The sequence below is a fragment of the Panthera tigris genome, chromosome B1, assembly GCF_018350195.1.
Source record: "Panthera tigris isolate Pti1 chromosome B1, P.tigris_Pti1_mat1.1, whole genome shotgun sequence".
Taxonomy (NCBI): Eukaryota; Metazoa; Chordata; class Mammalia; order Carnivora; family Felidae; genus Panthera; species Panthera tigris.
The window spans coordinates 184,071,941-184,091,959 of NC_056663.1; the positions used below are offsets into that span (position 1 = coordinate 184,071,941).

The 20,019-nt window shown below is 47.5% G+C and overlaps 1 protein-coding gene across 1 annotated transcript in view; it reads left to right on the plus strand.

Annotated features, from left to right (window-relative positions):
* The first annotated feature begins 572 nt into the window (after window positions 1–572).
* The window catches only part of LGI2 (leucine rich repeat LGI family member 2), a 29,746-nt gene continuing 10,299 nt past the window's right edge, over window positions 573–20,019 (plus strand). The window contains exons 1-7 of the mRNA XM_042984841.1: window positions 573–778; window positions 2,668–2,739; window positions 4,301–4,372; window positions 6,741–6,812; window positions 11,710–11,781; window positions 12,737–12,906; window positions 19,319–19,483. Coding sequence (XP_042840775.1) covers window positions 573–778; window positions 2,668–2,739; window positions 4,301–4,372; window positions 6,741–6,812; window positions 11,710–11,781; window positions 12,737–12,906; window positions 19,319–19,483 — 829 coding nt within the window. The remainder of the gene's footprint in view (window positions 779–2,667; window positions 2,740–4,300; window positions 4,373–6,740; window positions 6,813–11,709; window positions 11,782–12,736; window positions 12,907–19,318; window positions 19,484–20,019) is intronic.

Here is a 20,019-nt window from a genome sequence, read left to right on the forward strand (position 1 = left end):
TCACACTTTGTCCCAGCTGAAAGAAGCCCAGTGCCTCCCCCAAAACATTTGGAGCCCTAGGAGGGACAGCAGCGGGGGGTGGGGGTGGGGGATATGAGCCCCCGCCGCTCAGTCGGGCCCCCGGGGGAGGAGGGGGGGGGCCGTCTCCGGCCAGGGCGGCCCCTCCCCCAAGGTCACCCAACTTTTCCCCGGGCCCGCGGCTCCCGGGGAGGGTCGGGAGGGTCCGGGCGGGGCGCGGCGGGGGCGGGCACCCGCCCCGCATTATTCATTGGCCAGAGCGGGCTGCGGGCGCGAGTGCTGATGTCAGGCGGGCGCGAGTGCGGCGGGCGCAGCGGCGGCGGCCGCCCAGCGAGCCCGGGCTCGGGTGGGGGGGCGCGAGTGGGGGTGGCGGCCAGCATGCTGCTCGGCTGCGGCTCGGCCTCCCACACCCGCGGCGCCCTCGTCCTCGCCAGCAGCGGCGGCGGCGGAGCAGCGAGCGGCGCCCGCGTCTGCAGCGGCGCAGGGTCCGAGCGCGCGGCGCGGCGGCGGCGGCGGTGGGCGCCGGGGCGGGGAGCGGGCGGCGGGGACCCGGCATGGCGCTGCGGCGGGGCGGCGGCGGCGGCGGCGGCGGGGCGCCGGGGCTGCTGCTGCTGCTGAGCGCCGCGTGCCTGATCCCGCCGGGCGCGCAGGTGAGGCGGCTGGCGCGCTGCCCCGCCACTTGCAGCTGTACCAAGGAGTCCATCATCTGCGTGGGCTCTTCCTGGGTGCCCAGGATCGTGCCGGGCGACATCAGCTCCCTGTGAGTGAGTGGGACCCCTCCAGTCCCCGCCCCACCCTGCGCCCGCCGCCGCCGGGGAGTTGCCTCCGGCGCTGGGACAGCGCGACCCCGACCCCGCTTCCCGGTCTCTTTCTCCGCGCTTGGGTGGGGGCGCGCTGTGGGACGTGGGTGGAGTCTCGGGCCCAGGGGAGGGTGGAGGGAGCCCGAGACCCAGAGCCTGGGAGCCCAGCCCAGCCCAGCCCCCTGTGGCAGTGTTTCTTAAAGTGTGGCCCGCGGGCCAGCTGCATCAGACCCACCTGGGGCAGCTCGTGCCAATGCAGATTTCCGGGCCCGCGTTCAATGAAGCAGGGTCTCAGGAGTGGAGTCTTGGCTCCACTTGGAGTCTGCATGTGGCGTCCCGGGTGATTCTGGGGTGCGTTAAAGTTTGAGAGCATGTGGAGGGGGGAGGGGTGGTTGTGTAGGGGCAGGAATGTGCCCCCGAGCCTGACTGGAGTGAGTGTAAACAGGGCAGCGATGAGGCCTCACTGTCCCACCTCGCGCCTGGGGCGGTGGTTTACACCGTGGCCTCCTCCCGACCAGTCCACACCGCAGGTCCGGAGGGACCCGAGCAAAGGCATGCAGCCTCAGGAAGTGGGGGCCACCTCATGAGGCCTGGTAGAGGGGAGCACTGCGCTGGGCAGAGCCTAGGGCACCCAGGCCAGTGGCCAAGTGCCGGAAGATTTCTTGCCCTGAGTTCACAAGGGCTTCTTGCCCCCTCTCCCTAGCACACATTAAGTTGGCCGCTTTTTCAGCGCTGGAGGAATTAACGGGAAGGGCCCCACCTTATTTCTTCACCTGCTAAGTGATGCCTCCAACCTGCCCTCACACAGCCCCGCAAGCCCCACAGCCAGGTCCCATTGACAGTGGAAGGGGCTGTTGGGCTATATCTTTACTGCTGAGAAAGGCTTCCTGCGGAAAGAACTTCCTCCTTCCAGGCCAAGGTGCTGGGGTGATGCCCACCCAAACACAGAGGCAGGGAGTCCCAGGGGTGAAGTTCTTCATGTCCTTCTTACTACACTCCCCTGCCTCCCACCGCAGGCAAGGTGCAGGGCTGAAGGGATTCCCATTTGCATTTACAGAAACTCGGGAGGGTCTGGCCAGCAGGAACCGAGAGCCTTTTTGATTCCTAATGTTGCTAAGTCGAGTGACAGGGAGGATTCCAGAAATTAGAATTCCCCTTGTTAAATCCTTTAGAACGGCAGCTGCTTAATTGCTCTGCATGTTAACTGAAGTAATGTTGAAATAATGTATTGAGGTCCTGCTGTGGCCAGAAAGGATAGGGGACCTCGTGGCACAGTCAAGCCGCTTGCCCCCGCCTTGACCATTATATCTGGCAGATGGCATTGCCTCCTACCGCACATTCCAGTTCAGGTGTCTCTTGGGTTTTTCCCCAAGGCTTTCACAGTGCATTTAACCAGAGGTGCTCTGAGTGTCTCTCAGAGATGTGTTCCCAAGGGGAATGCTTAAACCTTCCCCGGAGTTTCCCCGGCCAACGTTAATGCTGTGTCTACACAAACAGAATCCTGGGCAGAGGTGAAGTAATTATCCATTTTCAGCCAGGGCCTCCTGTAGTTAAGAGAAGGAAGGGAGGGGATTGATTTAAACTTGCTGAGATAATGTCTGTGGAAGGAGCTAGACTGATGGTAAAGGCTTCTATTATTCAGACTAGTTTTCATATTGATCCAGTTCGTTGGAAAATGGCTTGACTCTTCTCGTTTCTACCCCTGAGAAGCCCCCCCTCGTTGACGATTTTAAGCCTCATTTTTGAGTGGAGGAGTTTGAAATACAGGTGGAGAATATGGCCGGTTGCCCATCCTGCGATCACTTCTGAAAGAGACCTAGGCCTTGTTTTGCTTCTCTTTTGCCCGCAGGAGCCTGGTAAATGGAACGTTTTCCGAAATCAAGGACCGAATGTTTTCCCACCTGCCTTCCCTGCAGCTGCTGTGAGTATGGGATGTTCTCTCTGAAAGTGGGGCCCCCAGAGGTATAGACCTGGGAGGAACCATCCCTGCCCGTTTGGTGTCAGTCCTTCCTTAAATACCCCCAATAAACTCTCAGTGTTAGCTTCCCCTGTGGTGTCCCCACCTGACTGAATCTCAGGCTCTTTGCTCAGTGTCTCCTTCTTTTGGCCCATGTTTTCCTTTAGGACTTTATCATAGATCCCAACGCCCGTGTTTGGCAACAGGAGACGTGATGACATTGAATGATGACCCAAATTTCACCTAAATGAAGCGTTTTCCAAACATCTCACTTTAAAAGAAAACCTGCTTTTTACACTCTCGCTGTTGGCTCTGGACATAGAAGTATTTTTCATTGACTGAGGATATAAACTATCAGGCAGCATACTGTCCATTTATATGGAAAATGTTATCTGATCATCTGATCAGCCCTACAAAGAGAGTATTTTTAGCTCCCCATTTGACAGACGAGAAAATTAAGGCTCAGAGGAGTTAAGTAACTTGTCCAAAATCCCAGGCACTTTCTAACCCACACTCGTAACTGCTCTGTATCCAGCCACTCTTGGCGAGAGCTCATGTCATGCCTGGCATCCCAGTCCCGTTATTGTTTGCTGATGAAAAGAAATGTCCAAAAAGCAGTTTTCAAAAGCAAGTCAGTGATAGGCAAAGTCATGAGCACATAGCTCATTCTGTTTATTCTGTTTCTTAAATTTGAGAGGATGTTAAAATCATGCAACGTATTCCAGAAAACATGTGAGGGATGGATCACTTCTCATCCTAAATAAACTTAGCGTGGATAGTTCTGTTCTTGAAATATTATGGACCTGCGTCTGACCTCGTACTTAACATTTTAAAAGCTGTCACTTCTTGGAAATTGTGGTTCTATTAAAATATACTTTCCATATGCGGGAGACACAATTTCGGGCATTTCACCAAATAGACTCAAGTGGTGACAATATAGATTCTGTGAACTTTTACCAAAGAAGCTTACATGGTGACTAATAGGAAACTATGTGCTGATAAAGAGACTTCTGAAGATTTCTTAAACTTTTTTTTTTTTTTTTATCATTTCTCATGGGAATGTATAATATAGTAGAAAGGAGTTTTAGTTTTTTCAGTTTTAATTTTTGTGGTCTCAGCTGTGTGACTTTGGTCAAGTCACTTCTCTGGGCACACATTTCTCTGAAAACAGAGTTGGGTTAGGTCCTTTTAGATCTCTGATTCCATGGTGGCTCGGGCATGGCAAAGCATTGGCTGGCCGTTTAGTTGTGCTGAGCGTTGGCATGTTTTGAGAGAATTTACTGAGACCCACGGGGGGTGGGGGTGGAGCAGTGGGGTGACCCAAAAATCTAGCCAAAAGGACTCCACTTGCTGCAATTGCCTACCAGCATCTGCGAGTCGGGCTGTGCACCTACGGAGCCAGGCTTGGGCTGCAAAGAGCCCGTTTTTGCCGTGGATCAGAATGTAGCGAAAGAAAACAGAAAGGGGCTTCACTGTGTGGTTCCAGGTGTATATCTCTGCATTGAAATCTGTCCTGTGTTTTCAGATTGCTGAATTCTAACTCATTTACAGCCATCCGGGATGATGCTTTTGCTGGACTGTTTCATCTCGAATACCTGTAAGTTTTGGGCTTTGTCTGTTTGCTGAGCGTTGGGTATGTCCATCGAATCGTTCTATTGCTGTCCGAGCAGGAACAGCATCTCTTAGAGAGCTTAGGGGCGGACAAAATGGAGGACACCCCATTCTCTTTTCAGCCCTGACCTTTTATAGTTTACTTGTGTATAAACATGCTGGGACAGGAGGAGGTTGGAGACAAAGCGGGTGAAAGCAAACAAAGGAGGAAAGATATTCACTCATTCTCTGCTGACATTTAATTTGGCATGGAGTAAGCACAATTGGAAATTGCGTTGGATATTTTTACCTCTCATAACTAGGCATGGATTTGCTGATCGGCCAGAAATAAAGCTGAAGGCTTCTGAGGGTTACTTATTTTTAAATAAAGTCTCCCTATGTGGGGATGTAACTTCACGTTTTGAATTTGGCTATCCTATTTCCCTTTCGCAGTATCTCCCATGAGCTGCTGATGAGAGTCTAATTGTATTTTTTTCTTCTTTAAAAGAAGAGGTTTTGTTTTCTTTTTGGACGTGCAGGCTGTTCCCCCTAGCAGAGAGCTTTGCCCTTGTTGCGATTTTGTTTCCCGGTTTCTTTTCTGATTTGCCTTTCCCCCCTTTCATGTCTTTTCACCTTTTAAATGCTTTCATCCTTGCCTTTTGTAACTTTGTAATAATATTAGTCCAGCTATCAGATGGGATTTCCTTATTTAGCATTCAGAGGGGTTTTTAAAGGCTGGTCTCCCTTTCTTATCTGAGGTTAACAGGTAGATGTTTGAATTCTAAGCGCATCGTGGGTCTAAGAAAACTCTGCTGATTTTATGTCCTTAGGAAAGGTGTCTCTCAAGGAATTCTTTCTCCAGAATACACATGATATGTAAACTTTCATAGCAGCCTAATAGTATACAGAATATGGAAAGCAGGTTATGACTGAAGTGCTAAGCCTAACTACGTTCTGTCAAAGCACTTGAACAGCTGATGGGGGTAGCACATGTAAAGCTATCAGTTTTCTCTTGTGAGCAGTTCATCTTACTGCCAAGGTTACTGAGGGGGAAGTCCGCTTATCAGCCTATACCGAATTCTCGTACTGAAGAGACCCCTATTTAAAACAAATAAGACATCAAATAAAGGTCAGTATAAGAATCAAGAACTATTTTACCAACTAATGGCATCGTGTTGCAAAGCCTCTCCCTTGGACCATCTCATCAAAGACCCTCTTACATTTGATGTAATGGGATGCCATAAACTGAAATTTAGTTCTCTGTGGTCCTAGGGAATAGTCACAGTGCATTCACTTTATGTATTTCCCATGAAGACTTCAAAGCACAGTCAGGGTTATTATTTATTGCAAGGGCCTGTGTGCAAGCCCTAAGCCATTTTAGCACAGAGCAAGAAGTTTGGCCCATCCTCAACTTCATTATATTTCCTATTTCCCAGTGGCTTAGAGATCTTCAGAGAATTCCTGTCTTGTTACCCATTTGTTCAGAGATTAGGCTGTATGGGATATGCTGAACTCGAGTTTGCCCGAAGCCGAGCTTACTGGAATTCTCCCCCAGCAAAAATTTTAAAGCAGAGACGTAAAACAATGGGCTCCCCTCAAGAGACAGCGATATTAACAAGAGTGTTAATAGCCAGGCGCTGTAAACGCTAAGACGGTTTGAGTGGGGAGAATGTCTGGAAGCTTTCCAGCCTTGCAGAGATTTAAGAATTTCTTGCCTTTGTATTGGGCTTTTTTCTCGTCTTTCCCCCCAAGATGTCTCCCCCCACCCCCCAGCCGTGTTGCCAGCTCTGAATGTGAGGACTTCCATGCTGCTTCTGAAATGAGTGTAGGACACACACTTGTGTGGACGCATTCTTGCACACAAACCTGGCTCCCACTTGAAATCTGGTGTAGCTGACCTAATCCTTCAGAGAAGGATTGTTTTATGTATTTATGTATTTATTTATTTATTTACTTATTTATTTATTTATAAAACATGAATGTTTTATTTACTTTTATTTATTTATTTGTGTTTTTCAGAGATGAATGTTTTAAATTCATGAGTGCTTTTAGAATTTGTTTTGGGGGCAGCTGGGTGGCGCAGTCAGTTACGCATCCCACTTCGGCTCAGGTCACGCTCTCTTGGTTCACGAGTTCGAGCCCCACGTCCAGCTCTGTGCTGCTAGCCTGGAGCCTGCTTCAGATTCTGTGTCTCCCTCTCTCTCTCTGCCCCTGCCCCTTCCCCACTCACACATTCTTTCTCACTCTAGAATAAATAAACATTAAAAAAATAATAAAAGTGAACGTACTCCACTTAAAAAAGAATTCATTTTGAATATCGTTTAGAGAGATTAAGTGGAGAAAATTCGGTGGAATGATACTGCCGTTCTCTTTAGGTTCATTGAAGGGAACAAGATAGAAACCATTTCAAGAAATGCCTTTCGTGGCCTTCGTGACCTGACTCACCTGTAAGTCCTATGAAACGTGTTGCGAGATGCTTGCTCTTTCTTGACTGTTTTGTCCATATTGTAACATTCTCTCAAGGAAACTAAGTTCCAGGTTGCCCGAAGTGTTTTGTATTGTTGATCAGACAGCAGTCCAGTGTGATTACTCATGCACTCAGCTTAATTATCTTTTCCGTTACCCTGAATTGCCGTTATGGGCCACATGACAGCATGTGAAACGAGGAGCCGCGAGGGCCCTCTGTCCAGTGATGAAGAAGGTAGGAAGGACACTATCACGTATAACACACCTGCTGTGTGCCTGTGTGCCTAGTGAGCCTTCTCTTCGTTATCTTTGTGAATCTCCATTTTACAGATTTGGGAACTGAGGCTTCAGTTAACTCATTGAAGAATGTTGAATGCAGGATCAAAATTTGGATGAAATGGAATAGAGACGTTTTTGTGGTTCCTCTAATTTGAATGCAAATAGCTTTTTCTTTTATGTTGGATTAATCTGCAGCTTAAGCTAAGCTCTCTGGCTTCTTTAATAGCTTTCTGGAGGAAAAAAAGTTAAACACAAATTGATTTGAATTGCCATATCAGAATGAGGCAAGTACACATACTTGGCATATTTAGAAAACTGGAAAAAAATTGCAGCTGTGTTCATGAAAATGTAAAAATAGTCATTTTCTTGGTAAGAACCATTTATTAGCCAGGAATCAGGTCCTGTGTGCATGATAGATACTTTGTGATTGAGTAAGATAACATGTCTCATCTCTGTGATAAAAAGAAAATTGGGAGAATAGGAAGATTCTGAAGAGGGGTGTTGGGCAGGGGTGATAGTGCCTTCAGCAGGTGCAACCCTGACTGACACACATCGAAAGAGATAATCATTTACATCAAGCCCTGATACAGGCAAAGGTGTCAGTCAGCAGGCTCGACGAGCACTTGATTCTGGAATCCTACCAAGCAGAAGCCCTGTCTGAGTTAAATAAAGCTCCTAAAGTAAGCAGATAAGGGAGGAGTACGGGAGGTCCAAACGTCTGGATCGGCACCACCGATCCTGGAGAGTGTCAGTCTCATGGTGTCATTATTGCCCCAGGTTTTCCTTCTTTCTGTAAAACCCTCATTTTGTTGTTGTTGTTGTTGCTGTTGTTTTGTTTTGTTTTCAGATGGAACCCAGACGCCAAATCCCCACATTCCTGTAGAGGTTAAGGTCATGGATTTGGAGTCACATAGACTTGGGTCCAAATCTCAAGGCCACCATTTATTAACGTTGCCTAGCCTTTGTGGACCACAGTTTCTTCATCCCGGAGGTGGGGGTGATTATACTGACCCCACGGGATTGCTGCATAGAGTGGGTTAATGCTCGCTTGCAAAGCATCCAGCCCATTAGCCGTAGTAAATGCGCAAGGTATGCTTGGAGCTGCCGTCATTATCATGGTCAACAGCAACAGCACAGCCCCCCTCCACTCATTAAGAAGTCTCCATTTTCTCCATGGACTGCTGAGTACCCTTGGCAGTTTGAGTGGCCAGACAGGGTCTGCTAAGAAGACAGCTGTGGGTGTCTGGAGAGGAACAGCTGTGACCAGATGGATCTGGTTCCCAGAAGTCAGGAATGAGAGGCTTTGCTTTCGAGCAGAAGCTCTGGCCAGACCATGAACGTAAGCAAAAAGCCACGTGACTGAGTTAGCCCAGGTGTCAGCTTTCCTTTGACCCATTGACTGACTACGGGTCCTTGGTCTAAAAACAGGCGTGACCATGCAGCAATTGTGCACGTGTATTTGCAGATCTTGGCACAGGTTTGCTCAGAGATGCACGGACTTCTATGCGGGTAGATGGGTGTACATGCTGCGTGTGCACGTAACTGTGCGCACGCACTGGTTATTTGTGCACGCGACCACATGCGTATATAATGTGTGCATGTGTGTTGAGAGGCACCTTCTATTCTGTGTGACGAAGAGCCCTTTGCTTGGGTCCGGCGTACTTCTGATGCATTCAGGTGCCCGTCCCAGTGCATGCTGCCATTCTACAGTCAAGCCTATGGAGCCTGGCACTCCCCTGCTCTCCAACCTCATGTCCTTAAATGTCCTCAGAACACTGATCTCTCCGTGGACCCCGGTGTGCACCCAACCCATCCCATTCCTGGGCTTTTGCTCACATCCTGTCCATTGCCTAGGATGTTGTATTTTCTACCTTAGACCTCCTGTAATCTGCTCTGCCATCAAAGTCCAGATTAAGTTCTCTCTCCCCCATGGAGCCGTTCTTGATCTCCCCTCTGTAACCTCCCTCTTGGTTGCACACACCCAACCCTGTAAGTAGCCCTGGCCGTACTGGTTGGTACTGTTTCGTGATGTCAGTTTTATCTCCCCAGCTGCATCGAAAGCTCCCTGAGGACAGGGCCCACGCAGAACTTTCATTAGCCCTGCTCTTCCCCCAGCGTCTAGCACAGGGCTGAAAGCTAGCAGCACATCCCATGTGTGATTCCCCGGTCGATCAATGGGTTCCTTACTGAGCTGGATTTTCCACATATACTCTGCTTCTGGGCAAGTCAGGTGACTTCTAAAGCTGACTCCGTAGGTGGGAGACGTAGGTAGGAGTTAAAGCATTTAATGCATTGTTGAAAGAACGGACCAGTCCTCCCACCTGCCCCCAGTTTTTGTCAACTTCTAAGCAAGGAGGTTTGCACACCGCTTCTCCAAAGCTCACTCCTATGCTCAAGGAAGTCACTAGGTGGAATTTGCTTAAGTATCTGGTTTGTATCTTTTTATGAGTTTTTCCAGCACCTACAGACTCACATTCTTGTTCTCAAGAAACATAGATCAGGTTTCAAAGTATTGAAGAAGCAGTACCAATCTGTAACTAAGATCTAGGACATTTATTTTCCAGCAGCCCTGCAAAGCCCAGGGGACAGGTTGCTGTTAAGTAGTTTCAGAAATGAAGTAAGTGCCATAAATTTGTAGGCAAAATGAAATGGAAAGGGAGATGGTATGCACTTAGTGTGAGTGGAGTGGATAGTCCATCTAAATAATTTGGCTTTCTGAAATTGAATGCTTGGAAAGGTTGCTAAACATTCTACATTTTTGGGCTTCGAACTTTCCATATATTCTTATCACTTGGGTACAGTACATTTCAATTAGCTAAAAATGTCTAGCTAAATAATTCACCTTTAATTAGCTAAAAGAATTTTTGGGGCTTTCCAGAAAAAGTGACCATCAGCCAGTAAAAAAGCAAAACAAGCACCTTTTTTTTTTCTTTTAATTTCAGAAAGCTACTGCCCGACAATGTTCAGCCTGATTACCTATTCAGCCTATTTTCCAACATCTTTAGAAATGTACCCCTAAATCATGTAGGAAAGAAAGGTAAAATAATACATGAAATTGCATTCTAATCCATTTGTGGTTGCGTAGGCAGGAAGGGACATAATTGTGAAATGTTCAGGTTTCCCCATATTCTCTTGGTATATTGCAGCGAGAATGTTTGGGTTACACATGGGCTCGAAGCTTTCTCTGCGAGCCGCTGGGTCACTGTGATGCACACAAGGCTAATTTCATATATATGTTTCAAAGAGGTCGGTGCTGACTCGCGTACGTGTTTATCATTTATATGTCTTGCTGTTTGCACTCACGTGAATAAAAGAAAACAAAAGTAGGCATCAGTCTCTTGGCTGACTCACGTTAGAGCATGATGCCCTGGGGAGAAGCGCAGGCTCGATGTACATCTTTTCAACACCCAGCATCTTTCTACGTCAACAGCCCAGCACCACGGACATTCATCTTCGGCAGGATGATGACAGGGCACTGCATGATCCTGAATCATCAGAAAAAGCGTTGATGGTAGTCGTTCTTCCTGGAGATGAGGAACAGACTAGGACATTTTAGATCTTCAAAACTAAGAGCAATGCAAAATGCTTTCTGGTCAACCTTCGCTAATGAGAAAAGAAACCGATCACAATCGGTTGCTCCCTAAACACTGTAGTCCATTGAAATTTTATATTTTCATGGGGTTAGAGCTGAGAGTCTTTGTGCAAAAGAGTATTTACTGAATCCTTTCTTAGACTCACAAGTAATAGAATTTGCGTAGATGGACTGCAAGGAAACTCCTTGGACAGGACTGTACATCTTTTCTTTGATCATTCTCACCTCAGTGCTTCATTCATTCATTCACTCACTCAGTAAAGGCTTCCTGAGTACCTACTATGTGCCAGGCACTGCTTGGATGCCAGTGATACAGATGTGGACAAACACAATCTCTGCCCTCGTGTTGCTTATGTCTGGGGAGAATACACAGCCAATAAACAGAGAATTAAAATAGGTGGTATGCGAAGCGACAGTCGTGCGGTGAAGGTCAACCGAGCAGGGAAGGGAGCTGGTAGAGGTCAGGGAAGTGGTGATCAGTGAGGACAGACCTAAAAGAGATGATGGCGTGATCTGTGTGGGTACCCACAGGAAGATCGTTCAGGCAGATGAATCACAAGTTCAGGGGCCTCGGGGTGGGAGAGTGCCTTATCCATTTGAATAGCAAAGGGGCCAGCGTGGGTGTTCTGAGTAGTCAGAGATCCAGTCTCATAGTTAAGTGGGAGTGGGGGTAACTAGACAATAGTCTTGCATGACATCAAAGGGACTTTGGCTTTTATTCTGAGAAATATAAGATGCCATCCAGCGTTTAACAAGTGTATATAAAGAGCTTCTTTTAAAAACAAAGCAAAAAGTACATTGTACTCCAGCATCTATCATGCTGTCTTTGTGTCACAAAACTTATTTCTTTATCTCAGTATCAATGAGCAAAGCCAGAAGTTGAGCCATGTTGTGCTGAAGAGGTGTAGAGAGAGCTCTGTTTTAAAGCATTAGCTTTGTTTAAGGGGCTTTGGAGTGACAGGGCCTGAGGATAATAACCACATTAACATATGATTTTCTTCTTCTAGTTCTCTGGCCAATAACCACATAAAAGCACTCCCAAGGGATGTCTTCAGTGATTTAGACTCTCTGATTGAACTGTAAGTAAGGAAAATGCTTGTGTCCAAGTTAATCATGTGTCATTGTGTCCAAGTTAATCAGGTCTTTAATGCCCCCTCTCCCTCCCCCTCACTGCATTTCTTTTATGTTGCAGTCAGAAATTCGTGACAGGGGCACCCAGGTGGCTCCGTCAGTTGAGCATTTGACTCTTCATAGAGGCTCACGTCCTGCATGTGGTCATGAGCTCAAGCCCCTGAAAGGAGCGTGGAGTCCGCTTGGGATTCTCTCTTCCTCTGTCTCTCTGTCCCTCCCCCATGCATTTTCCCTCTGTCTCTGTCTCCGTCTCTCTCTCTCTCTCAAAATAAATAAATAAACATTTAAAAAAAAGAAACCAGTGACAAAGAGTGCATGGTGGGAAACAATATATAGTTGGTATTGTGTTAGGTCTTACCATGTTGGAATACACTCAGTAGCGTTAGGTCAATGGCAAATTAAGCTCGCCGGGTGTGAGGTTTCCTTTTTCAAGGTAGCGTATCCCTCTGCTGTATCTTCTAGTGTTTGGCACTTCTTACCGGACATTGTTCCACCAGATCTTAATGTTTCGATTGTGTTCGTGAACGCTATCTTCCTATAATGTCCTGCCTTTGTGAGAGTCTGCATCTGTGGGGGTGAGGGGGGAACGTTCTTCTGTCTACCCTCCCCCATTTCCAGCCTGGCATGGTGACCGTTTCAGGAGAGTTTGGAGAAATAGTGGTATGTCAGCTCTGAGAGCTCGCTGTAAGCTACAGTTAAAATCATGGGCACTGAAGATCATTAAGTAAAGTCAGTGATGCACACAAGAAATAGGGTGCATTAAATACAACATTCTTTTAATTTCTCTTTTTTTGGGGGGGGGTATGAAATAGATCAGGATGTTACATCATCGTATTCCTGCTGAAACATTTCAGGCATGTCCATTTCTCCAGGTGTGTGTTTGTGTTTTGTTTTGGTTTTTAGAGATTTAAGGGGCAATAAATTTGAATGTGACTGCAAAGCCAAGTGGTTGTATCTGTGGTTGAAGATGACGAATTCCACGGTGTCTGACGTCCTGTGCATCGGTCCCCCCGAATATCAGGAAAAAACGCTAAATGACGTGCCGAGCTTCGACTACGAATGCACAACCACAGGTATTCAGAACCGCTCTCGTGAAAGACTCTTACTGAGAGGAATCCCTTTGCGTTTCGTTTCTATCATCCGCAGGAACCAGAGAAAAGTGGGTGTAAACGTTTTCTATCCAAATTATTTTAGGTGACATTTAAGCGTTCTAAAGGAAATGAACTGATGTGGTCAGGAAGACATCTCAACAGTTCAGGAGGATTTTTTGTTAAGTGCCCTGGCTTGAATTGTGATTCTTTACAAAATTCGAATTTCTCTGAAGGTTTTTTTTTTTTTTTTTTTTTAAGGGCCAAAGTATGAACTGGCAAGTTGGGCATAAGAACATTTGCAAATGAGGTTTCACGGAAAGTCCGTGCAGAGAGGGCCACATTCCTGCTGTCTTGATTGACTGTTTTCACTGTTCCCTTGATTGAATAATAGGAAGTTTACTGAACGTGCAGCTAATAAATAGGAGACTTTAAAGTCCATACATTGCTTTCGTAGTTCCCTGTAAAAAAGAGGTAACTGGCTGAGTTATAACCAATGGCAAAATGGAAATAAAAGTGAACAAGTAGTTATCTGAAGAAAAAACTCACACTGAGGAAAAATGTAAAGGAAGTTTGATTTTGCATTTTTCCAGGACCTGCCTCGGGGTTTCCATTTATACATTTTACAGGTTATGAGATAAAATTAAAATACTAAATTGCCTCCAGTGTCACACCTTGTAGAGAGCAGGTGAGTGCCTCCGTATGAAAGGCTTAGGTGGAGTTTTCTCCAGCTTCTGAAGCCAGATTTTAAAGGAAAACAGATCAATCCACAGTATGAAACCTGCTTACCAAACTTACAAAAATAAACATTTAGGCTGAGAGTTGATATCTACAAAGCCTCGAGGCATGTCAGTGGGAACAGCAGGAATGAGAACTCAGAAAATAGTTACGGAAACTCAGAGGCAAAAAAACCCTCCAAGAACAAAATGTGACATTTAGGCCAGCCCTACTGCTGCCCTCCAAACAAATAAACAAACAAGAACTCATAAAGTAAAAACTGTTCCCAGATATCTCTGTAAATAAGGAACTTTACAAGTTCACGTGTTTTTGAAAGGAAACCGCAAGTCTTGTGGGATGCCCTTGTCTTCCGTCGTTGAACAGGAGCCTATTCAGCTGTGTAATTGGCAGGTGCCCTTTGCCAGCTGAGGCCACTAGCAGGTTATTTATTATATTGCAGAGCAATGCAATAAATCAGAGGTCATAGTCAATGACATTTGCACCAAAAGGTGGCATTCAAGGCCATTTGGTGTGAAATGCCAAACTACAGCTCGCCGGGGCTCCTTTTCGCCTCTTCTCCAGTTTTTCTGGCGAGTTCTCTGAACCCCCAGGTGAAGTGAGCAGCTTTCCCATTGTTCTCTTCACACCTGCCTGAAAACTCTGCCAGTCTCTGGGAGGAATGACATGGGTATCGAGGATCTGGGGACAGGGAATAATTTATATGAGAAAACATCATTTCTGACCTTAGAGCCTTGGGGACGGTTATGGAAATGATCTGGGCTCTGAGAATTGTCATAGGAATAGACGGGGCTTGGAACCAGCCTTGGTCCTAAACCCAGAACCCATGATGCAGCATGAGCCCCCTAACACATTTTAGGGCATCCTCTCTCATATATATATTTGCCTTTGCTAAAAAGCTTCCTACTAAGATTTAGATAGTCGGCAGTCCTCCCTGGTAACAGGGAAGTGATGATTCTGTCTTTGCTGCTGTCTTATCCCTTTGAGACTCATGAACAAATTAGCTTTTGCTCATAGTTTTCTCCATCAAGAAAAAATGGCGGAACCAAGTTGTGTCCACCCCCAGGTGTAGTCCCTGCCTTGTGCCTTGTAAGAACTAAGTCAATACATTCTGAGGTGTTTTGTTTTGTTTTGTTTTGGTTTTTTTGGTTCCTATCTCCTGCTCATATCAAGGCTCATTCTTTGGTGCTTTATTCAAGGCTGGAAGGGAAATGTGCAAGGATGATGGCAGATGGAAAGCCAAATCTGAGAGTCCTGGTACTATTACGGCGTCCTCACTGCATTTTAGGGAAGAAGCACATTGTCCGAGGGCGTTGCTTTTTCTCTTAGCTCAGATTTTCAGGAAAGGAGTAAATTCTTCAGGTGGAGGAGGGAGAGGAAGATACTGTTACCATTGTGTTCTGGCACCCGGGTGTAATGAACATGGCAGAACCACCGCCGGACTGTTTCAGCTTCTAGATTAATCACACTCTTTCCATAACCCTCTGCTTCAAGTCTATTTTTAACCGCCTCAAAAATCCCTGTTACCTATTCATGATTCCCCATGTTAGGAGGATAATTCACTAAATTCCTTGGAGTGAATTTTGCATCCTAATTGTCCTGTTAGCTTCCCTATTTCTGGGCTGATGAAAAGCAAAGAGAAATAATGCATTAATGTGCAGTTTCTCTCCCAATAGGATCAGCATCATGTATAATTTATTTTCTGCAAGGGCTATAAATAGCTATGTAAAAATCTGTTGATTCCAGTGGGAGCAAGGCCTAAATTGTGAGAATCCCACTGACATCATGAACTCAATCCAATGTGAATGGGAGTGGCAGCACTTTTTGCAGAGAATGCCATTAAGACTTTAACACCAGCAAATTGATGTCATATCAGTATGTGTATTGTTGGAGAGCTTTGCATAAAGAATGTGCTTTTGCCGTTCATGAAAGACGAATTAAAATGGGGATGGGAGAAGATCTTTAAATTCCTCGAGCCCGCCCTCCACCCCTACACATAGTCATCAATCATTTTCTTTCAGACATTTCTTCCTTTTCCTTCCTCCTTCTCTTCTGCCTCCTCCTCCTTTTTTGAGGGGGGGGGTGTCGCGTAGGTAAGGGGGAGAAGGACTCTCCTATTAAGAATTAGATTTGTAATTGCAATGATTTAACAGTCTGTGTGGTGCCAGATAGTCAGCATATAGAAAATATTATGAAACCAATGTTTTGGGAAAACAAATGAAAATAGAACCGTTAAAAAGCTAGATTTGTAAAATGCTGTCTAATTTTGGCAGCTCTCTTTCTCTCTGGGATTTTTTTAATGAAAAACGGAAACTTTGGGGTCTGCCCTTTAAACAGCCTGCGTTTTCCAGCGAATGCTGGTGTTTCTGAGACTCGGGGGTGCAGGAGGGGGACGCGGGTTACGGGCAGGGCAGGAGTGTTTGGAGCCTTCGGGGCTTACGTTAGCAGAAGGCGGCCGAGAAGCTGGATGTGTCTGCCTCGTAATGGAGAGAATGGCGCGGTATTCTTGGAGCCCTTTTCTGGAGCAGATGGTAACTGCTGCCACTTCCCTTTTTCCAGTCATCTACAGGTTGAGTTTTGTGTGCCTTTACTGTTTGCTGCAGCGACGCTGCTGTCTGGGGGGTGGGGGGTTGACAAAGGGGTGGGGCTAGCAGCCATTGTCATTCTGCCTACGGGTTCCAGGGTCACTGTTACACAGACTATGAGGCTCGCACACGGAGCTACTATGTAAAACTCCCCAGGGCTCACTCTGTAGGAGGCTCTGTGCTCACACTTAGGCTCTCTTAGTCTCTACAGCAACTTCACGAAATAGGCGTTACCCTCCTTTTACTGATGCGGACCCTGAGGCTCAGGTTTCTTGCTCCAGGTCACAGAGCTGCAAAGTCAGGCAAGAACCTAAAGCCTCAGTTCGTCCGGATGCTCCACTCCGGATGAGGGCGTCCACGGCCGACACTTGTCCCCCCCACTCTCCGTCAGCCGCTTCTTGCCGCCAGGGTGCAAAGGCGGCCTCCTTTCCGATTCTCCCCCTTCTCCCTGCACCTGTGTGCATCACACGATGACCCCCGACTTCTTCCCCACACAGCTTTCAGAGCAGGCCATGGGGCGGGCAAGGCCAGCCCTCCCACACTTCTAAGCCAGGGAAGCATTGATTATGCACCTCCCGTACACTCAGAATGGGGATGGGGACACCTCCAAAAGTTAATAGGTGTTGCGCACTCACTTTGTGGTACGCACAACTCTAAGTGAGTATGAATGATAACGTACAATGAGGAGGTTAAATAACTTCCCCAAGGTCACTCAGCAAGGCCGTGGAGTCACAGCTCTGCCGTGTTATCTGAGACACCATTAAAATGGACACTTCCTCAAGCTACAGCCCAGTGGGGGCTAGGACAGAGGAGGTAGACTGCCCTCTCTCAGACCTCGATTCCGTGTTGATGAAGCGCCTACTATGTGCCGAGCCCTGAGATGGGCCTTTCTACCGACACTATCAGTGTGTCCCTGCCATCAAGCTTGGCAGGTAAGAATCTCTGCCCCCATATTGCACATAAGGAAACTGAGGCCTTGTAGGGGCAAGCGCACAGCCCAGAGTCTCAAATGCGGGAAGTGCATTCAGGGGGTCTGACTCCAATCACTCATCCCTGTGCCTCCTGCTGCCCTCACTCCCTCAGCCCTGCCCCCGTCTCCCCCGCCCCTGTTACCTGCTCTTCTCAGCCCTGCTCCCGTCTTCCCACCTCAGCACTCGCTCAGCTCAGCGTCTCTCCCTTCCTCTCCTGCCTCTGCCCCGTCTGCACTTCCTGCCTTTGCTCACTGTTGAGTGGCCTACCCCCTTACAGCCTTTCTCACTTGACCTCTTTCAAGAGGCTTCCGAGTCAGAGTTATTTCTGAAGTGGCTGCCGTAGGCTTGTGCCGTGGGAGGTTCCCGGGAGGGTCGGACCCAGGCCTGACCTCACAAAGCCCTTGGCTCAGGAGGCACAGGACACTGGCCGTGTGGCCACGGCCAGGCGCATGCCCTCTCTGAGCTTCAGCGGCTGGCCTTGTAAAATGGCCCGGGGCTGTAAGATCTTCCCCATTTCTCCAAATCCAACGCCGAAGTCGCTATGCTGGAGATTCAGTCATCGTGAAGAATAAGATTTTACGGCAGTGCCTGATTATGAATCCAGTGAGTTAGGAAAGACTCCTGGATATTGGCACCGGGAAGGCTTTGCAGCAGAGTTGGGGCTTGAGCAGGCGGGGCTAAGGATGGGTGGGGAGATGGTCAACACCAGGGTTTTCTCACAGGAAAGACTTCCCTTAGCCAGACGCCCACCATCTTTTTACCAGGGTGCGTTTAGCCTGCCAAGAAGCAGCTCACATTGAAACATCTCACATCTCTAGCAGAAGAAATCACTTACCTTAAACTTTATTAGTGTTTTGGTGTTTGTTTGTTTGCTTTTAAATTTCTTCTTCGTTTCTTCTCTGGCTTCCCCACACACTCACTGTCCTTGTGTCCTGGGGCAAACTCACCCCGTTCCTTGGGAAACGTGTACATCCTTACCAAGATAACACAATGAGTCAGTGGTAGCTCAGGGGAGCAAAAGGGATGAGGAGTGTTAGCGCGAAACGTAAGAATAGAACACGTGGTCAAATAGGACAGTTCCGTGTGGCCTCAAAATCTAACAGATCTGTAATACTTGCTCGTTGAGCTGCAGAACACTGTCCAGATCTCAGGCACGGCCACTTCTTATGGCACCGAGTCTAGTAACTGGTGAACACACTGGTTAACTTCCCTGCACTGTGGGCTTTGTAAATTTCTGACACTGTATCAGAGCCTTTGGTGTGGTTTCCGAAACTGCAGTGTGCCCTTCGGGCAGTTTACTTTAAAATTTTTTTTTTAATGTTTGTTTTATTTTTGAGAGAGAGCAACAGAGCATGAGCAGGGGAGGGGCATAGAGAGAGGGAGACACAGAATCTGAAGCAGGCTCCAGGCTCTGAGCTGTCAGCACAACCCACTGCGGGGCTCGAACTCATGAACCATGAGATCATGACTGAGCAGAAGTCAGACACTTAACGGACTGAGCCACCCAGGAGGCCCTGGGGAGTTTACTTTTGGTTTTGAACCTGGAGTGGGGGTGTTTCCCCCCAGGAGTAAGGCAGAGCGTGGGAATATAACAGGGTTATACACAATCGCCTTGGCAGGTAAGCTTGAAAAACTCCACACAAACAAAATGAAACAGGTTTTTTGCTACCAGGCCGGTCCAAGAAGGCTTAGAAAGACAGCATTTCCCAAACCGGTGTGACCACTGCAGCTCTCTTCCCGGAGTAATTTGCATGGTCATTTCTGGAATGTTGCTATGGGGGGGGGGGGTGTCTTTTGTGGTTTTGAAAGCCAGGTCTCACCGAAATTTGTGTAAAACTTTGAGATCCTGTAGCCAAACGGTGAGCTATTTGTCTCAGAGAAGAGAATGTAGAAACTGTGCATTCATCATCCTGTACAAGGCAGAGAAGCCTTCTGGAATCTCCCAGAATGAAGCACGCTGTGATGTGTGTGTTGCTTCTCTCCGGTCCTCCCTCCTTCCTGGTCCTCTTCACGTCCAATGATGGGAAAGGGTAGAAGGGTGATGGTGGATGATAATTCCCACAAGGGATCTCATAGAGACTTTTTTTTTTAACTACCCATTCCCAGATTTTGTCGTTCATCAGACTTTGCCCTACCAGTCGGTTTCAGTGGATACATTCAACTCCAAGAACGACGTGTACGTGGCCATCGCTCAGCCCAGCATGGAGAACTGCATGGTGCTGGAGTGGGACCATATCGAAATGAACTTCCGGAGCTATGACAATATCACAGGTATGTTGTGGCTTTGGTCAGTTATCGCCCTCGTTTCGTTGTGGCTGGTGGGCGAAGAAGCATTCTGTCCTCCCCAGGAAGGAAAAGCTGGGCTCTCTGACTTGGTGAGAGTCGGGGGACACATTCCAGCCCCCCCTCGTCTCTCTGATTCTTTCTCGACTTGGTCAGTTATTGGTGAGAAGAGAAACTTAGGGTGGTGGTCTTCTTCATTGTTGCTGATTCTTTCCAAAGGGAGAGGTGATGGGTCGCGTGTTGCGGGAGGCATTTTCCGGTCGTGGTGAGAAGTCACCAGACAATCCCTTAATCCTGATCACTTGTGGCAGCCTAAGACTTCAACGGCTTTTCAGCAGCCCAGTGATACCTTCGACTTTGGTTAAGCTGATTGTTAACGAATATGCTAACACGCACGTTCTCACGCGTACACGTGCACATGCGTGCATGCACACGCATGCCCACACTTGCCAGATCCTGGTGGCCACTGCTTCCTTCTCACAAATACAAACACAGTAAGAATAAATGGCTGTCTAAATTCATGC